Here is a 25,253-nt window from a genome sequence, read left to right as displayed (position 1 = left end):
CCTTATCTTTAAATACTTATAAGACTAAATTTTAAAATTCTTATATTATTAAAATACATAGTTTATACTCTATAAAAAATAGAAGATTTTAATAGAAAATAAAAAGTAATTTTAAATTTAAATAATATTATTACGAATTAATCCTCTACACTCGGTATACCTTCCTAATTAGGCCTTAGCGCGCCTCTCTGCGCACATATGTGTCTATAGACCATATAGATTAATGAATATACTTCCACCACACCACATTTATGAGTTATATTATATTATTCCTTAATAAATAATAGTAACACCTGGCCCTACTTCATAGGATATCCAGGCGTCATCAGACGTTTACGTAAAGTCTATATTAACACCTAATAGTGTAACGCTCCAAGCCGGCCCTTATATACACTCGTTGGTCATCGAGTACCATTTGACCAAAACACCGTCCACATCGATCCTTTTGATAGGCCTGTCGATCTCATCATGTCTACCACTACGAAGTAACAACGTATATCAGAGCTAGAAGCAATGACGTAGCGTATTATTCTCAGCATAACTACTACCATGACTACTACCATGGCTACTCATATGGCTGCTATAGAAGAACGAATGAACACCAGAATAGCCGAGTCAATACTTACCTCGCCAGCTCACCAATCCACTCAGCTAGCCACTCAGCCAGTCACTCAGCCAATCACTCAGTCAGCTACTCAGCCAGCCACTCAGCCAATCACTCAGCCAGCCACTCAGCCAGCCACTCAGCCAGGCACCCAGCCAATCAGTCAGCTAGCCACTCAGTCTGATACTCTACAAGAGGAGGAGCAAGAGGAGGAACTACAACAGGCAAATGCGGAGAAGACTACGGAGAACACTGTGGAGAACTGCAGAGAAACCAAGCGGCAGCAAGGCTCCCATCACCAAGCACATGGCTCAGCTCTCCACGATCCCGCGTCAAGTCATCACTCAGCAAATGGAGAATACCACTACAATCTGGCCTGCTATCTCTGCATGCCTGGGCAATATCACATTGTGGTACATCACTGCAATGAGCACACAAGAGAAGGATCTACTGCGTCGATCACAGCCAATTGGACCTCTGCAGGAAAGGGTCACCTATCGGACGATGCATATTTGGGATGCTTTTAAACCTCAGCCCATGCTAAGAAAAATACCAGTAGCGGGATTACAAGGCCGCGCCAGATTTGTATGGGGGTCACACCAAAATAAGGCGCGGCCTCGTAGCAACCTCGCTGTCACTATCACACCGTTGACCGTCGCTAGATCTCGCTATCACCGATGAGGCTATTCGTACAATAGAGGCTCTCCGCCTTCCCGAGGTATACAGGGCGGAAAGGAGACTCGCCGCCACCGGAGCTGGGGATTTCCACAGGGAAGAGGACTTTATCGGTGGTGTTGTCTATATAGTCTAGTCTAATCCTCTCTACTCCGCCTCGCTGACGCCTCTAGCCGGGCTATTATACCTATCGCCGGCGAGCTCCTTCAAGGCCTCTTAAACCCCTTATTAACGAATAAGCCCGGTTATTTGGCGTAACATCGCCACCCACTGGGCGGAAATACGCTCCCTTACATCGTCCTCCCAATCCACCGTACCCGGAGTGTTTACGGGCAACTTCAGTATTGTTAACGCGACCTCCGAGGGTATCACAGGCGCGAGTTTGCTGCGTTTGATCCCCTTTCGCGGCTCTTTCTGCTCATCAAGACTAATAGAGGCCTTTCGCTTAACAGAGGGGTGATGGGAGGTAGAGAGGATGTTAAACGGTGGCGACGGCGATCTAGACGCGTTAGAGTACGTGTATTGCGGGGGCTGGCGAACGACGCGTTCTTAAGAGGTCATAGTGGGCGGGGCGGAGTTGTGGATAGCTTCAAAAAAATTAATAGACGACAGCGAGGTATGGAGAAGAAGAGTGCAACAGGTAAGGAGGGCTGCCAAATTACTATGGGAGGGCCTTACTAATCCGGCGGGTCGGCCTAATCGTTCTCCGGTAATATTACCGTGGGGGTGGGCTGAGGTTTAAAAGCTCCCCATATTTGGTCGATTTGAAACCGTCCGATGTCTTGTTTCGACATCCATTTTATTATCCAAAAGTTTTCATTCCAGCAGGAGATTTCGTGGGATGCACACCACTAATTAGCCCGGTGTCTCCACTCCTTTCCGATTTTTCGAAAAGCACACATGCATGCATACTTCTTGCCATGAGGACATGGCATTTTTCTTATTTTTTGTGGGTAATTGTTACGTTCACACTCGGTACACCTTCCTAATTAGGCCTTAGCGCGCCTCTCTGCGTACACATGTGTCTGCAGACCATATAGATTAATGAACATCTTTTCCACCACAGAGTGACCACACCACATATATGAGTCACACCATATTATTCCTTAATAAATATATACTAATTTTTTAATTTAGGGCTATCGAGTAAATTTAATAAGCGAACTTTAATAAGTAGTATTTAAATTCCGTGCATTTAAAGAACTATAAGATTAAATTTAATAATTTCTTTATTATTAAAAAGTGCAATTTACGATTTATAACTTAAAAAAAGATTAATAATTTTTAATAGAAAATAGTAAAGTTATTAAATGATTGAAAAGAGAAAAAGAGATTTTAATAGTTAAGAGTATTTATTTATTTACTTATAATATCTAATTAAAAAGCGTAGTAAACTCGAATTTATAATTAAGTATATATAAATTTAAGATTTTTTAGCTTAGCTCTATCTTATTATTACGAATTTCTCTACTAGGCGTCTCGATTAGGCTTAGTGCCTTGGTACTGCGATATAATAAAGACTTCTTCTACTATATACCTCTTATAATTCATTAATTATTATACTATATACATATATTATTCATATATATAATTTTACTTAGAACTATTTCTTAATACTTATTCTATTATATATATTAATAAAAGAAGTCTATATAGTCTATAACGCTAAGATATCGATAACTCTTTATTAATAATATTAAGTTTAATTATATAGATAAAAAATAGATATTTATCTATATTATAATATTTAATTCTTAAATATTAATAATAGCTTATTTCTTTCTAAAATAATTAAGTATAATTCTATAGATAATAAAAATTAGAAAGTTAAAAGAAGTTATTTCGATAATCTAGCTTAGTTTTTATAAAGCTTATTAAACTTTTTATTAATAATATCTTTAAATTCGATATTAAGAGAGTAAACTCTCGCTATCTTACTAATATTCTTCTCTAAAATTAAATTCTAATAACATATATATTTATTTTTACTTCGATTAATCGATAAAGTTATCTTTTTATTAAAGCGTTAAAAATTTCTTAATTACTCTCTTAATAAAAAAATTATTATTATAAATAATAATTATAATAATTATTATTGTTTTTAAAATTAAGTAGAAAAGAGTTATAGAAGTAGAAACTCTAAAGCTTTCGAAAATTTTAGAGCTTTTTAAAATATTAGAATCTTTAGAAATATTAAGAAATTCTATAGAGAATTTAAGAATAGATACTATATTAGAAATTACTATTTTCGCGAATAACGATATTATAGAATATATAATAGTTATTAATATAGTTATAATAAACGAGTAAAGGTCTATAAATTAAATTCATAATTATTTTTTTAATTAGGGCTATCGAGTAAATAGGTAAGCGATCTTTAGTAAACGATATTTGAATTCCTTACGCTTTAATAATTATAAGACTAAATTTAAAGATTATTTTTTTATCTGAAAGCGCACATTTCGTTCTATAATCTAAAAAAAAAATCCTAAAATTTTAATAGAAAATAAAAATGTTATTCTAAAATCAAATAATGTGTACCTGATTAGGGCTGTCCGGCTGTCGAGCGAACTTTGATGAACGATATTTGAATTCCTTGCGCTTTAATAATTATAAGACTAAATTTAAAAATTGTTTTTTTTTCTGAAAGCCTATATTTTATTCTATAATTTAAAGAAAAAATCTCAAAATTTTAATAGAAAACAAAAAAGTTATTCTATATGTTAATAATATATACCTATTTTTTAATAAGGGAGGCGCGGGAGGGCGAGATTTTGATGGTTGCGGACGCTAATTTATTTACCCGCGATAACTTAGCCGATCTAATCAAAGAGCGTAGTGACCCTGAATTTATGATTGGCTGCACATACAAATTTAAGGTTTTTAAGCTTAGCTCTATCTTATTCTATTATATATATTAATATAATAATTATTTTATTATAAATATATTTAATTTAACTCTTCTAATATTTCTTTTTAAATTGATAATTAGTAAAAAAAAAATCTTCGAATATAGTATAATAGTAATTGCTAAATTCTACTTTCTATATAATATCTAAGCGAAGATTGCTAGATATTTTAATTAATTAGTCTAAGTTACTCTTAATCAATATTATAAGTATAAAGTATTAAATTTATATTCTAATAAGAAAGTATAATATATTAATATTTATATCTAAGTATATAAAGAAATAATAAGGGCCCCCGTGGGGGCTGCTGCTAATATCTGCCCTAAGCTTCCAACCTTAATAACAAAGGCAGATTAGCTAGCGCGATTGTGTCACGCAGATGTTGCACTAATCATACGCAGAAATGGAAGTTAATATACTTATCGATCGACTGATCACGAACAGTAGCCTCCCAGCATGACAGAAATCGTACGTATGAATCTAATGTATCGAGATTTGAGCTAACTCGAACTCAGAAAGCCTCGTACCTGTTGCCTGTCAATCTACTGTCCAAATACTTCGATTACACTATTCGTGAGGTTCCGCATAACTTAAAGGTGAAGGACCTGTCGAATGAGAGGTCTGGTTCAGTCCAGACTTCGGAAGGCACATGAGTTTTAAGGGATCTGATGTCGCCCCGCATGTATTTAGTAGTATGAGTAATGCTATACGGTAGCGACGCTGAGGAAGCTGAGATAAAACTGCCAATACCTGCTCTCTTGGTAGGAGCATCCTCGGAGTAGGCTGGTCGTTAGGAACTCTTTTTGACCGGCCAGTTGCGCTTAATAATATTGAAGGCCCTGCTATAACTCATATTCTCAATCCGCAGGGCACAGTCATGGATCTTCCGTGTTTTATATCCGAGCCAAAACAAGTTGAGCATCAAACTTGGAATTCACATTCTAGAAGAGAGACGCAAGGCCAATAACCATGTCGACGTAAAGGAAGAAGTTAAGCGCTAAAGGTTTATCTGCGGAAGAGGGTAGTAAGTAACGAGGCTAATTGAATCTTTTTCTAATTGATAGCTCTTTAGGTTCCGACCTAGTGTACAATTCGATAAGAAATTTTGACTTCCTCAATTGCCACATATCCTTCATCCTAAAGTTATGCTCTGGCTCACTTATAGTATTCGACGTAGACCCCCTTCTGCGCATTCGAACGTTGTCAGGATCACTTAGCGAATCAACCCTTTAGCACTTTCCTTCAGTAGATAGAACAACATAATAACAATGAATACCCACCTGATGTTATGATAGTATCTTCAACGTGTCCGGTCTCCCCGTTATCTTCGACTCTTGTTGTTGGGCTTCAGAGAGGAAAATTTCCAGGAACATTTGATGTCAAGGTGTCTGACGCGAAGAGGCTTCCTAAATTGTGCATTAGATTGTTGGGTTTGGGTCAGCCTCATATTTTCAACTTACAACACCTCACCATCTCATCGATAAGGCTGGGGAACGGTCCTCCGCCATTACAACAAACTTTGCATTTGCCATACGTGGAAGTACGCTGGGTATTGGGATGTGCGCCTGTGGCTTGACAGATTTTCCACGCATCTCTCTTCTGGCACACCGTGCACTTGTGGTAGCTGTGCTCATTGTTCATGTGGCCACAAACCCTGCATGCACCGGCCTTGCCAGAGCTCGTGCTCATGTCCTCCTGAGATACAGTGGGCAATGGCTTGGAATCAAATTATAACCTTGAACACGTTTCAACAAACCGAGTAGTGCAGAACAAGACTTCTCAGTATATGTAGCTCTTGCAAGATTGAAGCGTCTAGGTCCGTTAAGCGTTAGTAGTGGACGTAAAGTATTGAGAAGACAGCGCAGTCTAGGTCGAATTCAGACTCTACTTTTGGGGGGGCCGGAACATTATATTGCCGAGCCGATTCCGTTACATTATACTCCCTTGGTGGAACTACGTCACTCTAAATTAGCGGCTTGCTACGGAATATTATAATCCCAGGCCGATTCCGTCATATCCCCTCGAGCCCCTCTGTAGATAGTCTCAGTAGCCCCACGCAGTGGGGCTACAGAGAAGGGTATGACGAAATTTCGGCCCGGAAAAAAGGTTTTTCCGACCTATCACTACCACCAACCCTTCCGAATAGAGTCTGAGTACTGAGACTACTCAGTAGACTTGCTAGTTTGCAAAGCTCACCGTAACGAACCATTCAATTACAGCACGATCATATTAATAATCTGCTAAGAGACATATTGTTGTCCCTGAAACCACTCTCCAGCCTTGCAAAGATCTCATCTATGGCTTTATGTTCAGATAGGCTAGAGGACCAGGTAAGCTTAGGTCTCTCCAGATCCGTATTAGAGTGCTCGATACTCATTGAAGCTTTTGACAGCCTTTACAACCTGACCCTGCCGAAATTACTGCATTACATAGTCGCGCCAGCAAATACTGGAGCCATGAGGCGCATTCAGCCTTGAGTGAGCTCGAGAGCGGGCTCGACTTCAAAGGTTTCGAGCCTCGCAATATGCTCGGCCGAGTACCACCCCTGCCTGATCGTGTCCAATACGGCCTGTTGAAGCCATCGCTCCTGTCAACAAAATGGCGCGTGACCGGGTCCAAAGATTGCGACGTCATTGGAATGCCTCTACACATGCCTCCAGTTCCTCTGCGATTGCAAACCAGCTCTCCGACTACTGTGTTCCTAAGTGGTAACAGCTTCCGCAACTGGATTGAATGGGAAGGGGATGATCAGCCAAATCTTCTCGCAGTATTGATTTTGGCCTGGTCATACATATTATCTGCTCGCCTGGTGGAATTGCAAGGCAGTGATGTGTCAATATTGAGATTTACGGAAACTGCTGCTCCCGTTTCTCGAGGCGATGAAAATCTGTCGAGCATTTCTGTGGACATTGGGGGCGTCGACTCAAGAACGGTGCGATGGTTTGCAGCTATCCTGGCCCCAGGTGTTGGCTTTCAGATTGCTCTCGATCGAGAACAAGCCTATAGCCGTTACGGCCCTTGGGCATATTCGCTGGCGATGCATGCGTCTCGTTTCAGCATCAAGTGCAGAGATGATCATGAAGATCCGAAGATTAGCAGTGACACACCTCTGACCTCTTATCAAGCACTGCAGAGCTTAATTGATTTCGGCAATCGATATGGTGTGAGCAGCCACCAGCTTCATGCAGCCCTCGCTACGGCACTACTATTCCCCACGCTCAATTACCTTCAAGTCAATCCAGCTCTCCCCTGTCTTGCAGCAGGCAATCCAAAAGCTTCTCAAGCAAGGATCGGTAAGGAGGCTTTAGATCGATTATTCAACGACCTTCCCTATTACATTACACTGAGCTGTGGGGGCGATGTGATCATGTCAAGTCTGTGTGGGGTGTTCTGGAATCCTCACATACGCAGTAACCTCGTCAGTCCCTGGTTACAGCCTCTCCTGGATCTGAAGAAAACGAAGATCTGCCAAAGTGCTCCTGGAAGATACAATGAGATTCTTGCTGTAATGAGCGCCCGGCGCGCCCCAAATATTGCCTATCTATCGGTGGGTGCTGCAATCAGCGGCTTGACATCAACGGTCCTGGAACAGGTTCTCACTGGGCAGCCTCCTCTGGAACGACATGCTTTTGCGTGGACTGGGGTTCCGCAGTCATTCATGGACCTTATTGGAGAAGGCAAGTACTGCGAGAAGCACTTTTCTAAAGCATACATCCAGAGAAGTGATTGCTGGCGTCTTCGGAAGCTTCCTCCAATTATCGACGATGATTTACACTATGGGGTTGGCCCATTCACACCTTGGGCGCCTCCTGGTTATGCGCTCTGGAAGAATTGTCCGCTCAGGGTACAAGTTCATAGGAACTGCGAACAACATGCCCTGGCATATGAAGGTTCGACGTGGTGCTTTAGCAATGGTCTTGTACTGGAGGACGATCTGGGAAGAGACTCAGTGATTCCACATATCCCCGAAGACCGTCTATCTGAAGACCCCAATATCTCCCACGACCTCCAACTTCTTGACATTGAAGATGCGTCTATTGAGGCCACGAGAGCTTCGTTTAGATGGGTTCTAGATAACGGTGAAGGAAGGCCTCCGGAAGATGCATATAAGGATGCGTGGCTGCTTGGCATTGAGGATGAGGACTCAGAAAGCGATGAGATGTCCTCATATGGTGGTAGCTCCGGTGATGGAGGATCTTAAAACAATAAGAATAGCGCCAACAGTTCCGCAGAATCAAAAATCTGTTTTGATCAAATTTCTCCAATTATACAATTGAGTGGATATCAAACCACTTCACTAGCCCCGAATGGTTCGAGGTCCTTCCTCGACACATCTCAACAGGAGAGGGGCAAAAGAACCCTGATGAAGTCTTCCAGCGAATCTTGAATCTTCGAGTGGGCGAAGCGTTGTTTTTCGCCCCGTCGCAATACGGTATTACATGTATTCGAAATATTTAATGAAATGAGCTTTTTATGCTGTTAGTTGAGCGAAACAGTTCTACTATGTGGGTAGCAAAGGGTATAGATCTATGGAAGCCTGCTGCAGCAGGACATAGGTCATTCCACCAAGCTAAGCTATTACTTATGGACTAGCTGCAAAAGCCTGCAAGGAAGTCACGCCTGTTAACTACTCCCACACAAACAAGACGGAGCCCCCGCGACTAACAAGCACATGAAGCTATACACAAACAAGGTAGCAAACAAAGCCATAGCAAAACAAGCCCCTGAAAGATGCTACCTCTAGTAAAACATGCATCATAAACCAAATAGCATCGTAGCAAGCAGCTGAGGAAGCCTTCCGCAGGCAGGGAGATCTGATTGAACAGCCACGTAGAATCAATGAAGCTTCTTACGAGGCTTCCTAATGGTCTGCTGTCGAGGTATGGGAAGATTTGAATCCGCTAGGTAACCGGTGTGGGGTGTGAATAGCTTCAAATGATCACCATGGAACGTGCCCCTGATGCCTCTGCCATTCAATTGCTGTAGTACGAAACTCCTGCCATGTGAGCCTCCATACCTGATGATCCTGAAGGGTCCTCGCCATCGTGGTTGAAGCTTCCCGGAGTGCTCCTGATATAGCATGACGAGGTCTCCCAAATGATGGACAACCTGCTTGACGCCCTTGTTGTAACGTGCTGCCATATCCTCCTTCTGACGCAGCGATGCTGCCACAACAACATCATGAACTTCCGCCCGGTGCTTGAGGTAGGTATAGACTTCGAGCTTGTGAGAATCCTGTAGCTGGATAGCCCAAGCACGAATATCCCTTCCTGGTAGCGATAGCAGAGTGGCAGCGACACATGAAGTCTCTGGCAGAGGACCTAGCACAATGCCCTTAGGTGACGTGCCTAGATAGCTGATGACTCGTGAATTGACTGGACTACCTGCATCTGATAGGTTGATATCCCATTCCTTCCCAAGCTTACGGACAACACCTTCGAGGACCATGTTCATGACTTCGATCATGCCTGTGGATCTATGGGAGGCAGAGGGACTATAGTCAATGGCGATGCCTTCCAGCCGTAGGAATTCGCGGAGTTCTTCGCGGTCGAAATGATGACCGCGATTGCGTAAGGCTTCCGATACATAGCAAAGAACAGTTTCAAGCACCACAGGACATCATCGATGTTGTTGGTCTTACATGCGAAAGGTACATCAAAACGAGACATGTAGCAGCCGAGGTTGAGGATGTACCTATTTCCTGCTTTGGTAGTATCCAGAGGTCCAATGAAGTCCATGCCCATCAGCTGCAATGGATACGTTACCATAACAGGATGGAGCGGCTGTGATCGAGTTGCAGGCCCATGTTGAGCACACACTAAGCAGCCTTCGATATACCGTTCGACATCCTTCGACTGCCCAGGCCAATAGCACAGGTTCCGAAGTCGTGCCATAGTACCAGTTTTCGCCCAGTGCCCACTGTTATCATGTGCCTCTGTAAGGACCGTAAGCACTTTGCTCTCCGGGACACATGGTAGGTAGCTCTCGATGCCCCGACGGAAGATCCACAAGATATCATTATGAATGCGGTGATCATAGGCCTTGCGTAAGAGTGTAGCAAACGGTGTTCCCACATATCGATCCGAAAGGAGCTTGTAGATATCACCATACCATAGGGAGTCGCGGTAAGCTTCAATCCAAGCAAGTCCTGTAGTAGCAGAGGAGGCAAATGCGGGGACGCTATGAATAGTACCTTCATTGATGACTTCATTGCGTTCAGTGCTTGAGAGGGACTTGAGGAAGGCTTCGAAACCATCCTTGCCATCCTTCCATATCCACCTCGAGCCTTGCTCTGCTAGTCTGTTAGAGGCTTCCTGAACAGATGAGGACTCGCTGCAGTCTGTGTCAAATAGCGTCCTTGATAGCGCATCAGCCACCTTGTTTCGAGGTCCTGGGATGTAGTGTATGGTGATGTTCAGGCGCCGTAAGGTGTCCACCCAGTGTCCATAAATCCCTTCATGCAAGTCCGAGGCAAGAAAATGAGTGAGCGGCTTATGGTCAGTGTGAACAATCGTTTGTTTGAATGGGTGCTTGCAAAGGTAATCGTACTTCTTGCAGAATGTGACTATCGCGCATAGCTCCCTTTTGTAGGTGGGATACTTGCGCTGAGTAGGCACAAAGGTGAATGAGTCATACAGAATTGGGACCTCAACATCCCTGGCTGCGATAGGCTTCGGAGGTACTTCATTGGTTGCAGCAGCCTTCCACAGCTTGCTAGGTGTAGCACGGGAAGCCTCCTGCAAACCCGGATGCATCAGTGTACAGATGGACTGTTCGATCAAGGTCGATGCCATGCATACTTGTCCTGGTAGCACACTTGATTCGCAGTATCTCGAATGATAGTTGCTCTGCTTGAGATCACCTCCAAGCAACCTTGCCGGTTAGTCTTGAAAATGGCCTTGCTGCCTCAGCAAAATTCCGGACCCAACGGCGTGTGATGCCTACAACTCCAAGGAACCCGCGCACCTCAGACTGGTCTGAAGGCACCGGCCACGTAGCAATCTTCTTGGTCCGTTCTTCCAGTGTACGCACAAGGCCTCCAACATGATGCATAACGCCAAGGGCCTTGATCTCCTCAGCAAACAATTTGAGCCTTTTGAAGGAGAGCCTGAGACGTGCCCATTCGACTCTAGGTAGGAAGTGCTCTCGTAAGAAATCGTATTTCTCTTGAAACGAGTCAAAGCCGCCAAACAGGTCGTCAGTGTAGAATATAAGCACAGGCAAGTGCTCATGATGTACCGAGTGTAAGAACGACGGCTCATTGTGGGGAGGTGGCAAGGCACCAAAAGCTCTGTAACCAAGCTCAGTCATCGTGAAACCAGCAGACTTCGAACCCTGTTGCATTTGTGTGGGTTGTAGCTGCCCGATGCCTGAGATAGTAAAGGCAAAGAAATAGCGATCATCAGGGTGCAAGGGAATCGTGAGATATGCGTGCTTAAGGTCAGCGGCAAACAGACTCTTGTGACGAGGGTCTGCCAGGTTGTCATGCACCTTGGAGCTTAGCTCCATATATGTGCCTGGTAGATCCTCCTTGACACGTGAATAGTCGAATGTGATCCGAGGCTCGTCTTCCGGGGTGAGGTTCTCGACTTTGTCCACTACCACAGCACGGGCATTCCATTGCGAAAGCCTTCCATTGGCTGCTTCTGTAAGCTCGTAGATACCTCCGTCAAGGCCTTGCTGAATAATTTTCCGAAGCCACCACTCTGTATGTACTGGCCAACGGTTTTGGTACATGTTTGACGCAGGTTTGGTACCGGGGGTAATGCGTACTCGATGAGTGATGAGGTCGGTGCATGGGAGATCGGTTAAGTCAGTGCCATTTAGGTGACGGTAGTGATACAACAATGCTAGCACATGAAGCCTCGCTGCTTCAGTAGGTATGAGTTCTCCAAGCGTGAGTCCTACGGACTCTGCCCAGCATTCCAGGGTCGCAGATGGCACACTAGCCGGAATGCTTGGACGCAGGATTGGCCTGCTTGGATAAGGAGATTTGTTTGGTTTGGGAGATAAGACTAGCAGGAGTTTCCATATCGATCTGAAGGACTCGCGAATGATATGGTGAGCCAGATGCACTGAAGGAGCTGATAGACCATCCTGGTGTGTCAACAGGGAATGAGCTATCTGCTACGGTTACTGAGGAGCTGTTGCGGAAGGCTTCCGAGGTAGCAGAAGCCTTCGGCAGGACGTCCTTGTAGGGCATTAGAGGATGTGATGAAGCTTCTAGCAAAGGCACAGGTTCAGTCAGTTTCGCGTCCTGCTGAGGACTTAATGAAAAGGCGGCACGGGATCATGGATATCTTCGACGTCATCGTCACTCTCCTCAGACGAAGAAGATGAGGAAGATTCAGAGGGAGGATCAGGCTCGTCATCCGACTCAACGAATCCAGGCTCCGGCATAGCAGATTTGGGATACATTAACAAGTTATGGTCTTTGCAAAAGACCAACTCCGGACCCGTGACCTCGCGAACCTGCTCACCAACGGAAGTATCGCCAATCATAATTTTAGACTGACGTATCGAGATGAGACGTCTACCGAATAGAGCCATGGTAGTCCAAGGATCAAACTAAGGTACTCAGTCTCGCCCGATTCCGTGGTATGTGGTAGCTCTGGTGCTACGAAGCAGCGGATGTCACGGAGGATGCATTCCACCATAAGACGGAGCCACACTCAGTACTCTAGCACAGTCTCTCGGTGGTCTGCAGTACGCATAGATAGGCCTTTGAAACCGACTTCCTCAAGCAAGCGGAGTTGCAAACCAAGGAAACGTACCAACCCCATAGAGACAACATTCATATCCGAGCCCTGATCTCCTTGGGTGTACTTCTTCTCTAGCAGCATAGTAGTACCTTCAGGTTTGAAGATGGTAGAAGGAATGCGGAAAGCTTTTTCAACAGCTATCATAGCAGACAGCTGGCGGGTGTGACGCTCGGCTTGTGCCGCTGCTACACGAAATGATGTGATGGACTGCGAGCCTGGGAGGGTCTGTGGCGATGGCTGCTGCGTGGACTGCTGTGTAGCAGGCCCTTGATTCACATTGGTCTGGGGGTTCTGCACCGCACCAGTCATCGTGGGTTGCCATGCTTGCGGTGGCATCATGTAAGCAGGCATGGGCTGCGGGAAGGCGGGCATGGGCTGGGTGAACTGAGGCATCCGGAAGTTGAATTGCGGAAGACTTCCTGCTTGTGCTTGTGGTTGCTGTGAAGCCTTTGGCAGACGCTTCTTCGGCACACGTGTACACAGACGCTTGAGTTCCTTGCATACTGCGGGAGACCATGCTATGAAATCCATCCACGAAATATCGAGCTTGTTGTTTTGTAGCACATGGCGAATAGAGATCGGGGTGTCATACTTGCCAGCAGAATCATTGAACATACCAACCAAAGGTTGTGGGGCCTACACGCTTCTGTCCTTTGCGATTGGTACGCTCCTCAGCCTGGAACTGAAATGGCTGTTGTGGTGGTTGAGGTGCTTGCGGCTGCTGCTGGGGCGCTTGTGGCAAAGGCTCCTCGACATGAGCTCTCTTGTTAGGTCCGGAGCGCTCACCAATCTTTGCTTCAACACCGTTGCAATCAAGGGCATCAGACAAGCCTACTATGCCGAAATGGACTGAGTTCACTGGACTAGCAAAGGACCCCGAAGGTGTGCTTGATGACGATGGAGTGTAGATTGTGGAAGCCTTCGACGAACTGGAGTAACTGTTGCCATAAGGGAGGGTGTTGCTATCGTAGTCACCGAAGCCTGCCGCAGCAAAGCTTACTTGTGGTGGGTTGCCAAAAGACGATCTCCTTGAGGTAAGCTTGCTCCCAAGCAGGGAGCACTTCGTCCATGCGGTGTTTCGAGATGTGGCCAAGATGACCACATCTAATGCATAGGCGGCCATCGGCCCTGATGTCGAACGGCTTCGTGCCATTGATGAAAGGGTTCTTTGAAGTCTTACGGTCAGGAAGATCCTTCGGCAAGGACTGTTGATAGCTGCGGGAACGACCTTGTGGAGCCGAGCCTTGTGGTGGACCTTGATTCGCACGATTTGGGTTGGGTAAAAGAGGTCGCTGTGGGGGTGGTGGTGCTGCTGGTTTAAACACCTCAGGTCGATATGGAGTAGCAGGCTGATAGCTTTGATAGTCGTTACGCTGCCACGGCTATCCTGGGCCCTGTGCTTTGACATGATATGAAGCATGGAGGGCGTCGATTTGGGTAGCTGGCATGTTGCGTTGGGCAAGATCTTTGTAGAACTGAAGCTCATTTTCTTTAGCTTCATCCTCAAAGAGCTTCTGGATCTCAATGTTGACTCGACGAGTGGATTCAGCGACGTCATAGAGAAGGCGGAGTGATCGATCAGGGGAGCCCATGTTCTCAGCACACTTGCGTGTGATGACCTGGTCAGTGAGGCCTCGAATCCATGTACGCAGGAATGTGTCTAGCAATGAGCCCTCTGCTAGAGACAGCAACATAGAATGACCACGATCTTTGGCACCATATTTGTGCATCAAGTTGAGGGTCTTTGTGTAGTAGGCAGTGATGGTTTCAGTAGACTGCTGGCGTATATCTGCCAGCTCAGCATCGAACGTCACAGGGACTACTTCAATGACCTCTGCTGGGAATCGTTGCTTGAAGAGGGATGTGAATTGTTCGACCGTAGCTTGGGTAGGCTCATCGGTATCGAGGAGACGAACGGCTTCGGGGTTTGACTCTGCCCACTTAGCAGCGTCTCCTTGAAGCACGGAGACAGGTCGCCCGAGGTTCTGAGAGGGGATAGCTCATGGTCAAAGGATTTCAGCCATCGTGAGGCTGAATCGGTCTTGCCTGTGAACTTGCCACAAAAGGTGAACGTAGGAGTCGTCATAGTGACTGGCACGGGTGTTGTAGGCGTAAGTGGTATACTGCCGTAGGCTTCCACACTGTGGTGACTGCTACTGAATGAGCTGCTGTTGAAGCCTTCTGCAAGCAGGGGAAGAGGAGCTCTCCGATGGAAATCTTCTTCAAACGAGTCTGAGGAAGAGGGTGATGACGTCAATGGTGACAGCGAGTGAGGTATATTAGTCTCAGAAAGGCCTCACGCAGTGGGTCTGAGTAGGAAACCCTGTTAAGCCTCATTTTTTTGGTGGTCTGGCTGATATGAGATATTCACCTCTGAGTATTTATGAATTGCAAATTAAATAAGAATGCTTGGCAAAGCTGATTCAGCTCCGCCTCCGACTTTTTGTTAGCGTCATTTATAGAAAATTATAGAGAACGTACTTGTCACTCTTGCAATAGCTACTGTCATCTACTACTTTAGTTAAATATTCGTAATACCGAAGCTAGTGGGTATACACGCTTTTCCTGATATTTTACCTCTGACTTAGGCGTGTAATAGCCACATCGCCAGCCCTTACTTCGGACGCGATACCACCATTTAGAAAGAATCCCTCTGTACGCCAGCGTGCCCAACTCTTGCTCGAATTCCATTGGCGACCTGAAGCCGTAGCTGCGGATGCCTGTTTCAGTGTATCGACGGCGTATCGATGGGAGCGGAACCTTGCTGTCTATGGTGACACCGTGATCCCTCATGACAGGTATATTCATACACAAGGGCGATGCCGTAGCCTCTCACCTGCTGCTTTAGACGCTCTTCTTAACTACCAGCGGGATTTCTGAAGCATGTAATCGATGTTAGTGGCTGTGATAGATTTGCGGTGGAGTATTTCAAGCAGAGCACTGCAGGCTACATATTTGACGGCGAAATTAAGATATTTAAACGAGATTTGAAGTATTTGACTATGGAGATAACAGAGTAGTTAATATGTGCTGGGGCGCGGGCTTCCCAGTAGTGAAAAGCTTGCCGAGTACTGGTTTTTGACTATATTTGATTCTCAGGGAGACCCCCTAAAACCCCTCGGACCCTTCGGGGGCTCTTTAAGGGCTCTCCGAGAGCTTATATCGGAGGGGCTGTCAAAGCAAGCTCGAAATTTGATTGTTTTAGTGATATTTGATTGATTTCGAGCTTGCTTTGACAGCCCCTCCGATACAAGCTCTCGGAGAGCCCTTAAAGAGCTCCGAAGGGCTTAAGGGATTTTAAGTGGTCTAACCCTGAGAATCGAGAGAGAGATATTATATTTCACTGAGAATCGAGAGAGACGTTGTAATTTATTTGATATACTCAGGGGGAGACCCCCTGAAACCCCCCTAACCCTCCGGGGGCTCTCCGAGGGCTCTCCGAGGGCTCCTGCCGGAGGGGCTCTTCTCGCAAGCTCGATAATTTGAATAAAAATCTTAGTTTTTAGTATATCTTTACGAATACTTTATTAAATTTCGTCTTCGCTACTTTATTTGAAAGCGTATAATTAACTCTATAACTCTATAAATTTACTTTATTATTATTTATTACGTAACGTTAAAGGAATTAAATAGAATAAATTGATAAAGTTGATGTTCGAGGTTCAGCCTTATGGTGCTTCCTCTTTTGGACGTACCCGTGTTTAGAACGAAAATGAAGAAATAAGGTGTGTTTTAGACTAGAAATCGTGAAATCCGAGGATCTGATTGGTCACTAGCCTCTTAGCGTAGAAGCCATTTAGGATTTTAAGTCTCGAGTATTAAGAAAGCAAGCTTTCCAATAATGAAATACTACGTAATATCAATCAAAATCCTCCACCTTCTCTATGACCTTCTCCCTGACCTAATCGTTTCAGAGTATAAGCATGCTGGTAAGAGTGGGCTGGTACAAGAGTGGCAAGTACGTTCTCTACAATTTTCTATGAATGGCGCTAACAAAAAGTCGGAGGCGGAGCTGAATCAGCTTTGCCAAGCATTCTTATTTAATTTGCAATTTATAAATATATTAGCATTGGTAGGTTTCGGGGTAGCTTTGACCCGGAGCGAGCTACCCGAAACTATTCTAAAGAAACTTAATAATCTATAACTTCGATATACTCGTAGTATCCAGAAGTGAGTAACCTCGCTTAATAGCGCCGGGAGAGTTGACCAATCAAACTACTTAGTTCACCGCGAAAATCGTAGTTTGATTGGTCAACTCTCCCGGCGCTATTAAGCGAGGTTACTCACTTCTGGATAGTACGAGTATTATTACTCGATAACCGAACCATCACTTTTTATAAAAATTTATAGATATATTCTTAATATCAGTATATATAATAGAATAAGGTAGGGCTGAACTAGAAAACCTTGAATTTGTATGTGCAGCCAATCATAAATTCGGCGCCTTTTAGCTAGACTGACTGAGTCAGCCCGCTAGCCCTCCCGAGCTCCCTCATCAAAAATTTGTATGTAGAAGTTTTACACTCTGAAATAACCAGCTCTCTACGGATGCTATTACTTCATAATTTCGTAAATTATAGAGCTCAGTTTGCGCTTTCTAACGCTGTAAAAATAATGAAGTTTGGCCTACTATTGGTGGATGAAATGAATATTCAAATATGATAGTTATGGTAGCCACACCAGACGCGTCCGGGATCGGATAATAATCCTTCCACCTGTTTGTTTGTTTATGTAACCATTATTCTTTCACCACTCTATTAATTCTATCAATTCCACCAATATGAATACAATCGTCCTCGGTACCCCTCGCGGAAACGTTACTAAACGCTTCAGGCACGTACACCCCTTTTGCCCGCCTCTTAGAGCCCCTACTGATGGGAATCCGCTACTGCTGGCAATCGAGGCCGCAAGCGAGCCCAACAGCTACCTACTACTGCTCATAAACGCGTTAGAAGGTCCTCAAAAAGAGCTTGAACGGATTCACAGCCATCGTCCTCCCCTACATACTACTCGACCAGCCGCTCAGTCAACACTACCTACCCTATCAGCTCAGTAATCCACTCAGTCAGCCACTCAGCTAACCACTCAGTCTGATACTCTATAAGAGGAGGAGCAAGAGGAGGAACTATAACAGGCAAATGCGGAGAACACTGCGGAGAACACTACGGAGAACACTGCGGAGAAACCAAGCGGCAATAAGGCCACCATCGTCAAGAACACGGCTCAGCTCTCCGAGATCCCACGTCATACGTCATATACTCTCCATGATTCTACATCAAATCATCACTCAGCAAGCGGAGAACACCACTGCAACTTGGCCTGTCATCCCCACTACATTAAGAAGTAAGAGAAGGAACTACAACAGGCAAATGCGGAGAACACTGCGGAGAAACCAAGCGGCAACAAGGCCACCATCGTCAAGAACACGGCTCAGCTCTCCAAGATCCCACGTCATATGCTCTCCACGGTTCCACATCAAATCATCACTCAGCAAGCGGAGAACACCACTGCAACTTGGCCGTTCCACATCAAATCATCACTCAGCAAGCGAAGAATACCACTGCAACTTGGCCTGTCATCCCCACTACATTGAGGAGTAAGAGGAGGAACTACAACAGGCAAATGCGGAGAACACTGCGGAGAAACCAAGCGGCAACAAGGCCACCATCGTCAGGAACACGGCTCAGCTCTCCAAGATCCCACGTCATATGCTCTCCACGGTTCCACATCAAATCATCACTCAGCAAGCGGAGAACACCACTGCAACTTGGCCTGTCATCCCCACTGCATTAATATGGTACATCACTGCAATAACGTTATAAGAGGAGGATCTACTGCGACGATCACAGTCAATTAGGCCTCTGTAGGAGGGACATCGAACGATGTATATTTGGACGAATTGAAACCGTCCGATGTCTATAGCTATCTCATTATTCGAAAGATTTTACTGCGGCAGGAGATATTATGGGATTCACACCACTAATTGGCACGTTATCTCCATTTCTTTCCGGTATTCCAATACTTCTTGCCATGAGGACATGGCCTTTCTCTATTTTTTGTAAGTCCCAGGGCCAGTCATTACAGCAGGTCGGCCTATACCTATCCCATCGGCTGGCAGCGTGTAAATTTCAGGGGTTCTGCCCGAACATCAAAAAGTCCCTTCTTACAACCTATCGCAACTCAACAACGAGGACACCCACGAAAAACTTTATAGTTTCGCAATTGTTCTTCTCAAGCAGATATCAAACTTCACGGCAGATTATTTTACTGTAAAGCTTATCACTAAGAAGTTAATGCGTTGCAAAGGTATGGCATTTTGGATGTTCTGCCAAGACATTTTACACGCAAGGCGCCAGTGGATGGGATACCCCGAGGTCTTTGCCCATGGCCAATTGTATGTGGCCCTGAGCCGAGTTATCAGCAAGGCCGGCCTGTCAATTGTCGCCTCAGGCGATCTACCAAGACGGCAACCCACTCGGCCGGCGAGGTGTATCAAGAACAAGGTTATCAAGCAGGTGCTCCTTCCTCAGGTAAGGACGTGATTGGTCAGCGATCTGTAGTGATAGGCCATTTGCCGCATAGAAAGCAAGCAGAGTCCGATTTGACTTAGGGTTAGGGCTTTCACCTCCTTCATCAATTTCGTAGTGGTGGAAGTAGGTCAAAAACGCATAGAAAGCGATCAGAGTTCGATTTGACTTTGGGCTAGGGCTAAAATTCGATTTGACTTGAAAAAATCCAACTCCATTTGACTTAGAAAAGTCCAACTCCATGAATTTAATTCATGGGCCTTTACTTGTTATTATTTAATAATTTAAAGATATAAGTAAAGATTTATAAAGTTTTATTAATATTATTTTTTAAATTTATTTAATTATTATATTATTCTAAGATTTTTAGAAAAAAAATTAAAAAGCTTAATAACTTTAAAGACTTCGAACTTTAAACTTAAAAAAATTAATATATTATTATTATATATATTAAGAATATATTTATAAATTTTTATAAAAAGTAATAGTTTAATTATCGAGTAATAATATATCGAAGTTATAGATTATTAAGTTTCTTTAGAATAGTTCCGGGGTAGCTTCGGGGTAGCTCGCTCCGGGTTAAAGTTACCTCGAAACCTACCAATGCTAATATATACTCAGAGGTAAATATCTCATATCAGCCAAACCATCAAAAAAATAAGACTTGACAGGGTTTTCTACTCAGACCCACTGCGTAGGGTCAATCTGAGACTACCCCTTAAGCTTCTATGCTAAGCCTACGTATACTAAGAGTCTTAGCTACGCTACGGCTTCGCCCGATAGTTGAGTTCCCTTTAGAAACCTTAGCTAACATATACTCGTCTCTTAATCGTTTAAAGCGTTGTGAAGATAATAGATACTTTAAATATTACTCTTTCGAGCGTCTTAACATTCGATATAAGATTAGTTATATAATTAAAAAGAAATTTAATAATATATATTTTTATTATATAGAGAAGAAGTTTTTATATCGATAACGGCGATAGTAATATTATACTTTTTAAATTCGCTATAATAATTCTCTCGAGTATATTATTAAAGCGTTAAAGGGCTTTAATTTAAAGAAGAATTATTATTAAATAAGAAAGTAATAGCTAAAGAGATATTTTACTCTAAAATAATAGAAATAATTTTTCTAATTTCAATGTTTTATAGTTTTTATTAGTATATATAAAAGAATAAGATAGAGCTAAGCTATAAAATCTTAAATTTATATATATAGTTAATTATAAATTCGTTAGATCTACGCTCTTTAATTAGATTAGCTAACTTACCGCGGGTAAATAAATTAGCGTCCGCAACTATTAAAAAATCTCTTACTCTACTTTTAACCCCTTAATAACTTTACTATTTTCTATTAAAATTTTTAGATTTTTTTTTAAATTATAGCCCGTAACTTACGCTTTTTAATAACGTAGAGTTTTTAGAATTTAATCTTATAATCATTAAAGTAAGAACCTTAAATGTTACGGATTCCTCCACTAGGCGTCCCGATTGGGCTTAGTGCCTTGGCACTGCGGCACTGCAGAGACTTCTTCCACTGCAGGCCTACATAGTTGATGATGATCACACCACACATACATTATTCATGCATATGATTCCACTTAGGACTATTTCCTTAACATTAAATATCGCTTATTAAAGTTCGCTCGACAGCTTTAAATCTTAATTAAAAAATAGATGCATATTATTTGATTTTAGAATAACTTTTTTGTTTTCTATTAAGATTTTAAGATTTTTCTTTTAAATTATAGAACGTATTATATGCTTTCAAATAAAAAAAGAATTATTAAATTTAGTCTTATAAATATTTAAAGATAAAGAATTTAAATATCGCTTATTAAAGTTCGCTCGACAGTCTTAATTAAAAGAAATAATTATAAATCTAGTTTATAGGCCTTTACTCGTAAGATATAAAATATTAAAATAATACGATTTAATTAATTAAGGTCTCTAATCTCTCGAATTACTTTCGAACCGTAATTATTAAACTTTAAATTAATAATAAATAATTATTAATAATTTTCTTTATAAGATATTAAATAGTTAACATTAGTTAAGATTATTAATAACGCTAGCGAGATTAATAGATAACGTGATATTATCTCGAAAGATCTTTATAAATAGACTAATAAGAGGAGTATACTCGATAAATTCTATATAAAGTAATTATTAAATAGTAAGAGTTTAAATAATCGATTTCTAAATATTAAAAAGTAAGATATAATCGTATAAACGTAATTTCTAGACTTCGAATAAATTTAATTCGTTTAAAAATACGTTATTCGAGATTTTCTAGGATTGTCTATTAATTTACTAAGAAAATAGAAGTCTTATTTATTATAAGAGTAATATACTTTAATAAATCTCTTTTAATATATTTCTATATCTATACTTTATAAGTCTCTTTTAATATATATCTAATAATATATTAGTAATATCGAAATTATTAACTTATTATAGAGCTTCTAATCGTAAGTAAAAGAGAAATAGAAGATTTTTCGAGAAGGAAATTAAGTAAGATAGAAGATTAAACTATTAAGAGCTATATATATATACTTCGAAAACTATAATATCGTCTTTATATATCGATATATCGATTACGTAGTTAGTTTATATTAATAAATTAATTTAAAGCTAAATCGATAGCGTAGAGTTATATCTATAAGTCTTTCTAGATAATAGCTTAGTTTATTTTTTAAATAACTATTTATAAATAATAAAGGTCGTTCGCTTATAGCTATTCTTTATACTAATCTTTTACTATTTATTTTTCTACTCTTTTAAAACGCTCTTCTCTTTCTTATATATTTTTGAGAATCTATTAATTAATCTATCTAGATCTTCTAAAAATCGTATTAAAATACATTTTATTTTATAGAGAAAGAAGCTAATAGAGCGATATAATCTTTTATTAAATATTAAAAAATTAACGAAATAATAATAATAATAACTATATATATATATACGTAACTTTTTAGATCTTTCTACTACTTAATTAACTAATTAGAGACTCTAAATAATTTCTCTATCGAGTATCGTTATTCTCGAGTAAGGAATAATATTATATTTATTCTTCGTTAGACTAATACTTCTTAAACTCCTCTTATTAATATTATAATATTTAATAGAATAATCTTTCTAGAATAGATAAATCGTAAATAAATAAAGAATATATTAAAGTATTATTTAAAGCGTTAAAATGTCGTTATAAGCTATATTATAACTATAAAGAATTTTAAGTAAAATTAGACTAGTAGAAGATACTCTCGAGAAGACATATCTATTCTCTAAAGCTATTATTATCTTTTAGTAAAAGATAGAGCTTTAATTTATTTTATTAGCGGGCTATAACTTACTTATTTCTATATCGATTTATAGAGAATTTTCACTGTTACTCTAATTCTTCTCTAGTCTTATCTTTAAAAGTCTTATTAATTCTCTTAATTTCTTACTATCGTAGCTATAAATCGTTCTTTAAAGAGTTTTATAATAATTTAATTTAATATAGATTCGACGAATTAGAAGTCTAATCGACCTTCTTAATACTACGTCTTTCTTATTCTTCTTAATAGAGTTTAACTACTTTAATATAAATAAGAGTATTATTCTTAATTATTTATATATTCTTATCGAGATTTCTAGCTATAACTTTCTCTACGTATTTATATAAATAAATTAATAGAATATAATCTCTATACTACTCGATATCGATACTATAGTCTTTAAATATAAGAAGAGATATATATTTAAAAATCTGCTCTAGATTTCGATATTTTTTTATATTTTTATTATATTTATCTCTTCTACTCTCTTTAAGAAAATAATTATAAATCTTAATAATACGATTCTTATTCTATAGTCTATTAGTATTTCTTATATAAAATATAGAGTAGATATTATCTTAATAAGAGTATATTCTAATATTCTCGAAATTACTACGAGACGTCTTTTTTCTTTTATTTCTTCTTAAAGTTCGTAATTTCTTAATACTATTTCTACTTTTAATTTATATCTTCTAGTAGAAGTATATACTAGCTAATAATATTATAATTTAACGAGTAAAGGCCTATGAATTAAATTCATAACCGTTTTTTTTGATTAGGGCTGTCGAGTAAATTTAGTGAGCGGTCTTTGGTGAGCGATCTTTGATAAGCGATATTTAAATTCCTTATCTTTAAAGAACTATAAGACTAAATTTTAAGATTTCTTTTATCTGAAAGCCCAATTACGTTCTATAATTTAAAAGAAAAATCTCGAAATTTTAATAGAAAATAAAAAAGTTATTCTAAAATTAAATAATGTGCATCTGTTTTTTAATTAGGGCTGTCGAACTTTGATAAGCGATATTTGAGATCCTTACCCTTTAATGATTATAAGATCAAATTTTAAAATTTCTACGTGATTAAAAAGCGCAATCTACGCTCTATAATTTAAAAAAATAATCTTAAAATTTTAATAGAAAATAGTAAAGTTATTAAAGGGTTAAAAGTAGGCGTAGTAGAGTAAGAGATTTTGATGATTGCGGACGCTAATTTATTTACCCGCGGTGACTTAGCCGGTCTAGCCAAAAGGCGTAATAACCTCGAATTAATAATTGGCTGCATATACAAATTCAAGGTTTTCAAGCTTAGCCCTATCTTATTCTTTTATACGAGTAAAGGCCTATGAATTAAATTCATAACCATTTTTTTTATTAGGGCTGTCGAGTAAGTTTTAGTAAGCGATCTTTAGTGAGCGATATCTGAATTCCTTGTCTTTAAATATCTATAAGACTAAATTTAGTAATTCTTTTTTTATCTGAAAGCCCACATTTCGTTCTACAATTTAAAAAAAAAATCTCAAAATTTTAATAGAAAACAAAAAAGTTATTCTATATATTAATAATATATACTTATTTTTTTAATAAGAGAGCTCGAAAGGGCTATCGGGCTAACTTAGCCGGTTTAATTAAAGAGCGTAGCGAACTCGAATTTATAATTAACTATATATATAAATTTAAGATTTTATAGCTTAGCTCTATCTTATTCTATTATATATTAGTATATATAAAAGAATAAGATAGGGCTGAGCTTGAAAACCTTGAATTTGTATGTGCAGCCAATCATCAATTCAGGGTCACTACGCTCTTTGGCTAGACCGGCTGAGTCACCACGGGTAAATAAATTAGCGTCCGCAACCATCAAAATCTCGCCCTCCCGCGTCTCCCTTATCAAAAAATTTACAAATAAAATAACTTTTTTGTTTTCTATTGAAATTTTGAAATTTTTTTTAAATTATGGAGCGTTATTTGCGCTTTCCAAATTTTTAAGAATTTTGAAATTTGATCTTATGATTATTAAAGCGCAAGGAATTCAAATATCGCTCACCAAAGTTCGCTCGACAGCCCTGATCAAAAAACAGGTGTACATTATTTGATTTTAGAATAACTTTTTTATTTTCTATTTAAATTTTGACATTTTTTTTTGAATTATAGAACGAAATGTGTGCTTTTAGATAAAAAAAGAATTTTTAAATATAGTCTTATAATTATTAAAGCGTAAGGAATTCAAATATCGCTCATCTGTTTACTCGATAGCCCTAATCAAAAAAAAAATTATGAATTTAATTCATAGGCCTTTACTCGTACTAATATATTAATATTAAACTTTATAGAATAGAAGGTTTAGTATATTTATATAAATTATATTAAAGTCTTAGCTATAGCTACGATCTTAATAGATTTTTCTTTCTCTATTATAATACGTCGTCGTTTATAGTTATTACTCTAAATCTT

General features: G+C 40.5%; 4 protein-coding genes across 4 annotated transcripts; 2 read left to right on the top strand and 2 right to left on the bottom strand.

Annotated features, from left to right (window-relative positions):
* Positions 1-561: 561 nt before the first annotated feature.
* On the top strand, positions 562-1,131 carry HO173_003282 (uncharacterized protein; the record flags this gene model as incomplete). Its single annotated transcript, XM_037305209.1, has 1 exon — positions 562-1,131. One exon carries the CDS (start codon positions 562-564, stop codon positions 1,129-1,131), a length of 570 nt encoding a protein of 189 aa, XP_037168074.1.
* Positions 1,132-6,485: 5,354 nt separating this feature from the next.
* Positions 6,486-8,389, top strand: HO173_003281 (uncharacterized protein; the record flags this gene model as incomplete). The annotated part of the gene is made up of 2 exons (XM_037305208.1): positions 6,486-6,518; positions 6,581-8,389. 2 exons carry the CDS (start codon positions 6,486-6,488, stop codon positions 8,387-8,389), a joined length of 1,842 nt encoding a protein of 613 aa, XP_037168073.1.
* Positions 8,390-12,860: 4,471 nt separating this feature from the next.
* HO173_003280 (uncharacterized protein) lies at positions 12,861-14,103 on the bottom strand (the record flags this gene model as incomplete). The annotated part of the gene is made up of 2 exons (XM_037305207.1): positions 12,861-13,541; positions 13,591-14,103. 2 exons carry the CDS (start codon positions 14,101-14,103, stop codon positions 12,861-12,863), a joined length of 1,194 nt encoding a protein of 397 aa, XP_037168072.1.
* A 229-nt stretch (positions 14,104-14,332) lies between these two features.
* On the bottom strand, positions 14,333-15,287 carry HO173_003279 (uncharacterized protein; the record flags this gene model as incomplete). Its single annotated transcript, XM_037305206.1, has 3 exons — positions 14,333-14,949; positions 15,012-15,182; positions 15,251-15,287. 3 exons carry the CDS (start codon positions 15,285-15,287, stop codon positions 14,333-14,335), a joined length of 825 nt encoding a protein of 274 aa, XP_037168071.1.
* Between the last annotated feature and the right edge of the window lie 9,966 nt (positions 15,288-25,253).

The sequence above is a fragment of the Letharia columbiana genome, assembly GCF_014066305.1.
Source record: "Letharia columbiana isolate WasteWater2 chromosome Unknown Sc0000007_s0, whole genome shotgun sequence".
Taxonomy (NCBI): domain Eukaryota; kingdom Fungi; phylum Ascomycota; class Lecanoromycetes; order Lecanorales; family Parmeliaceae; genus Letharia; species Letharia columbiana.
This window is presented reverse-complemented; position numbering and strand designations above follow the sequence as displayed.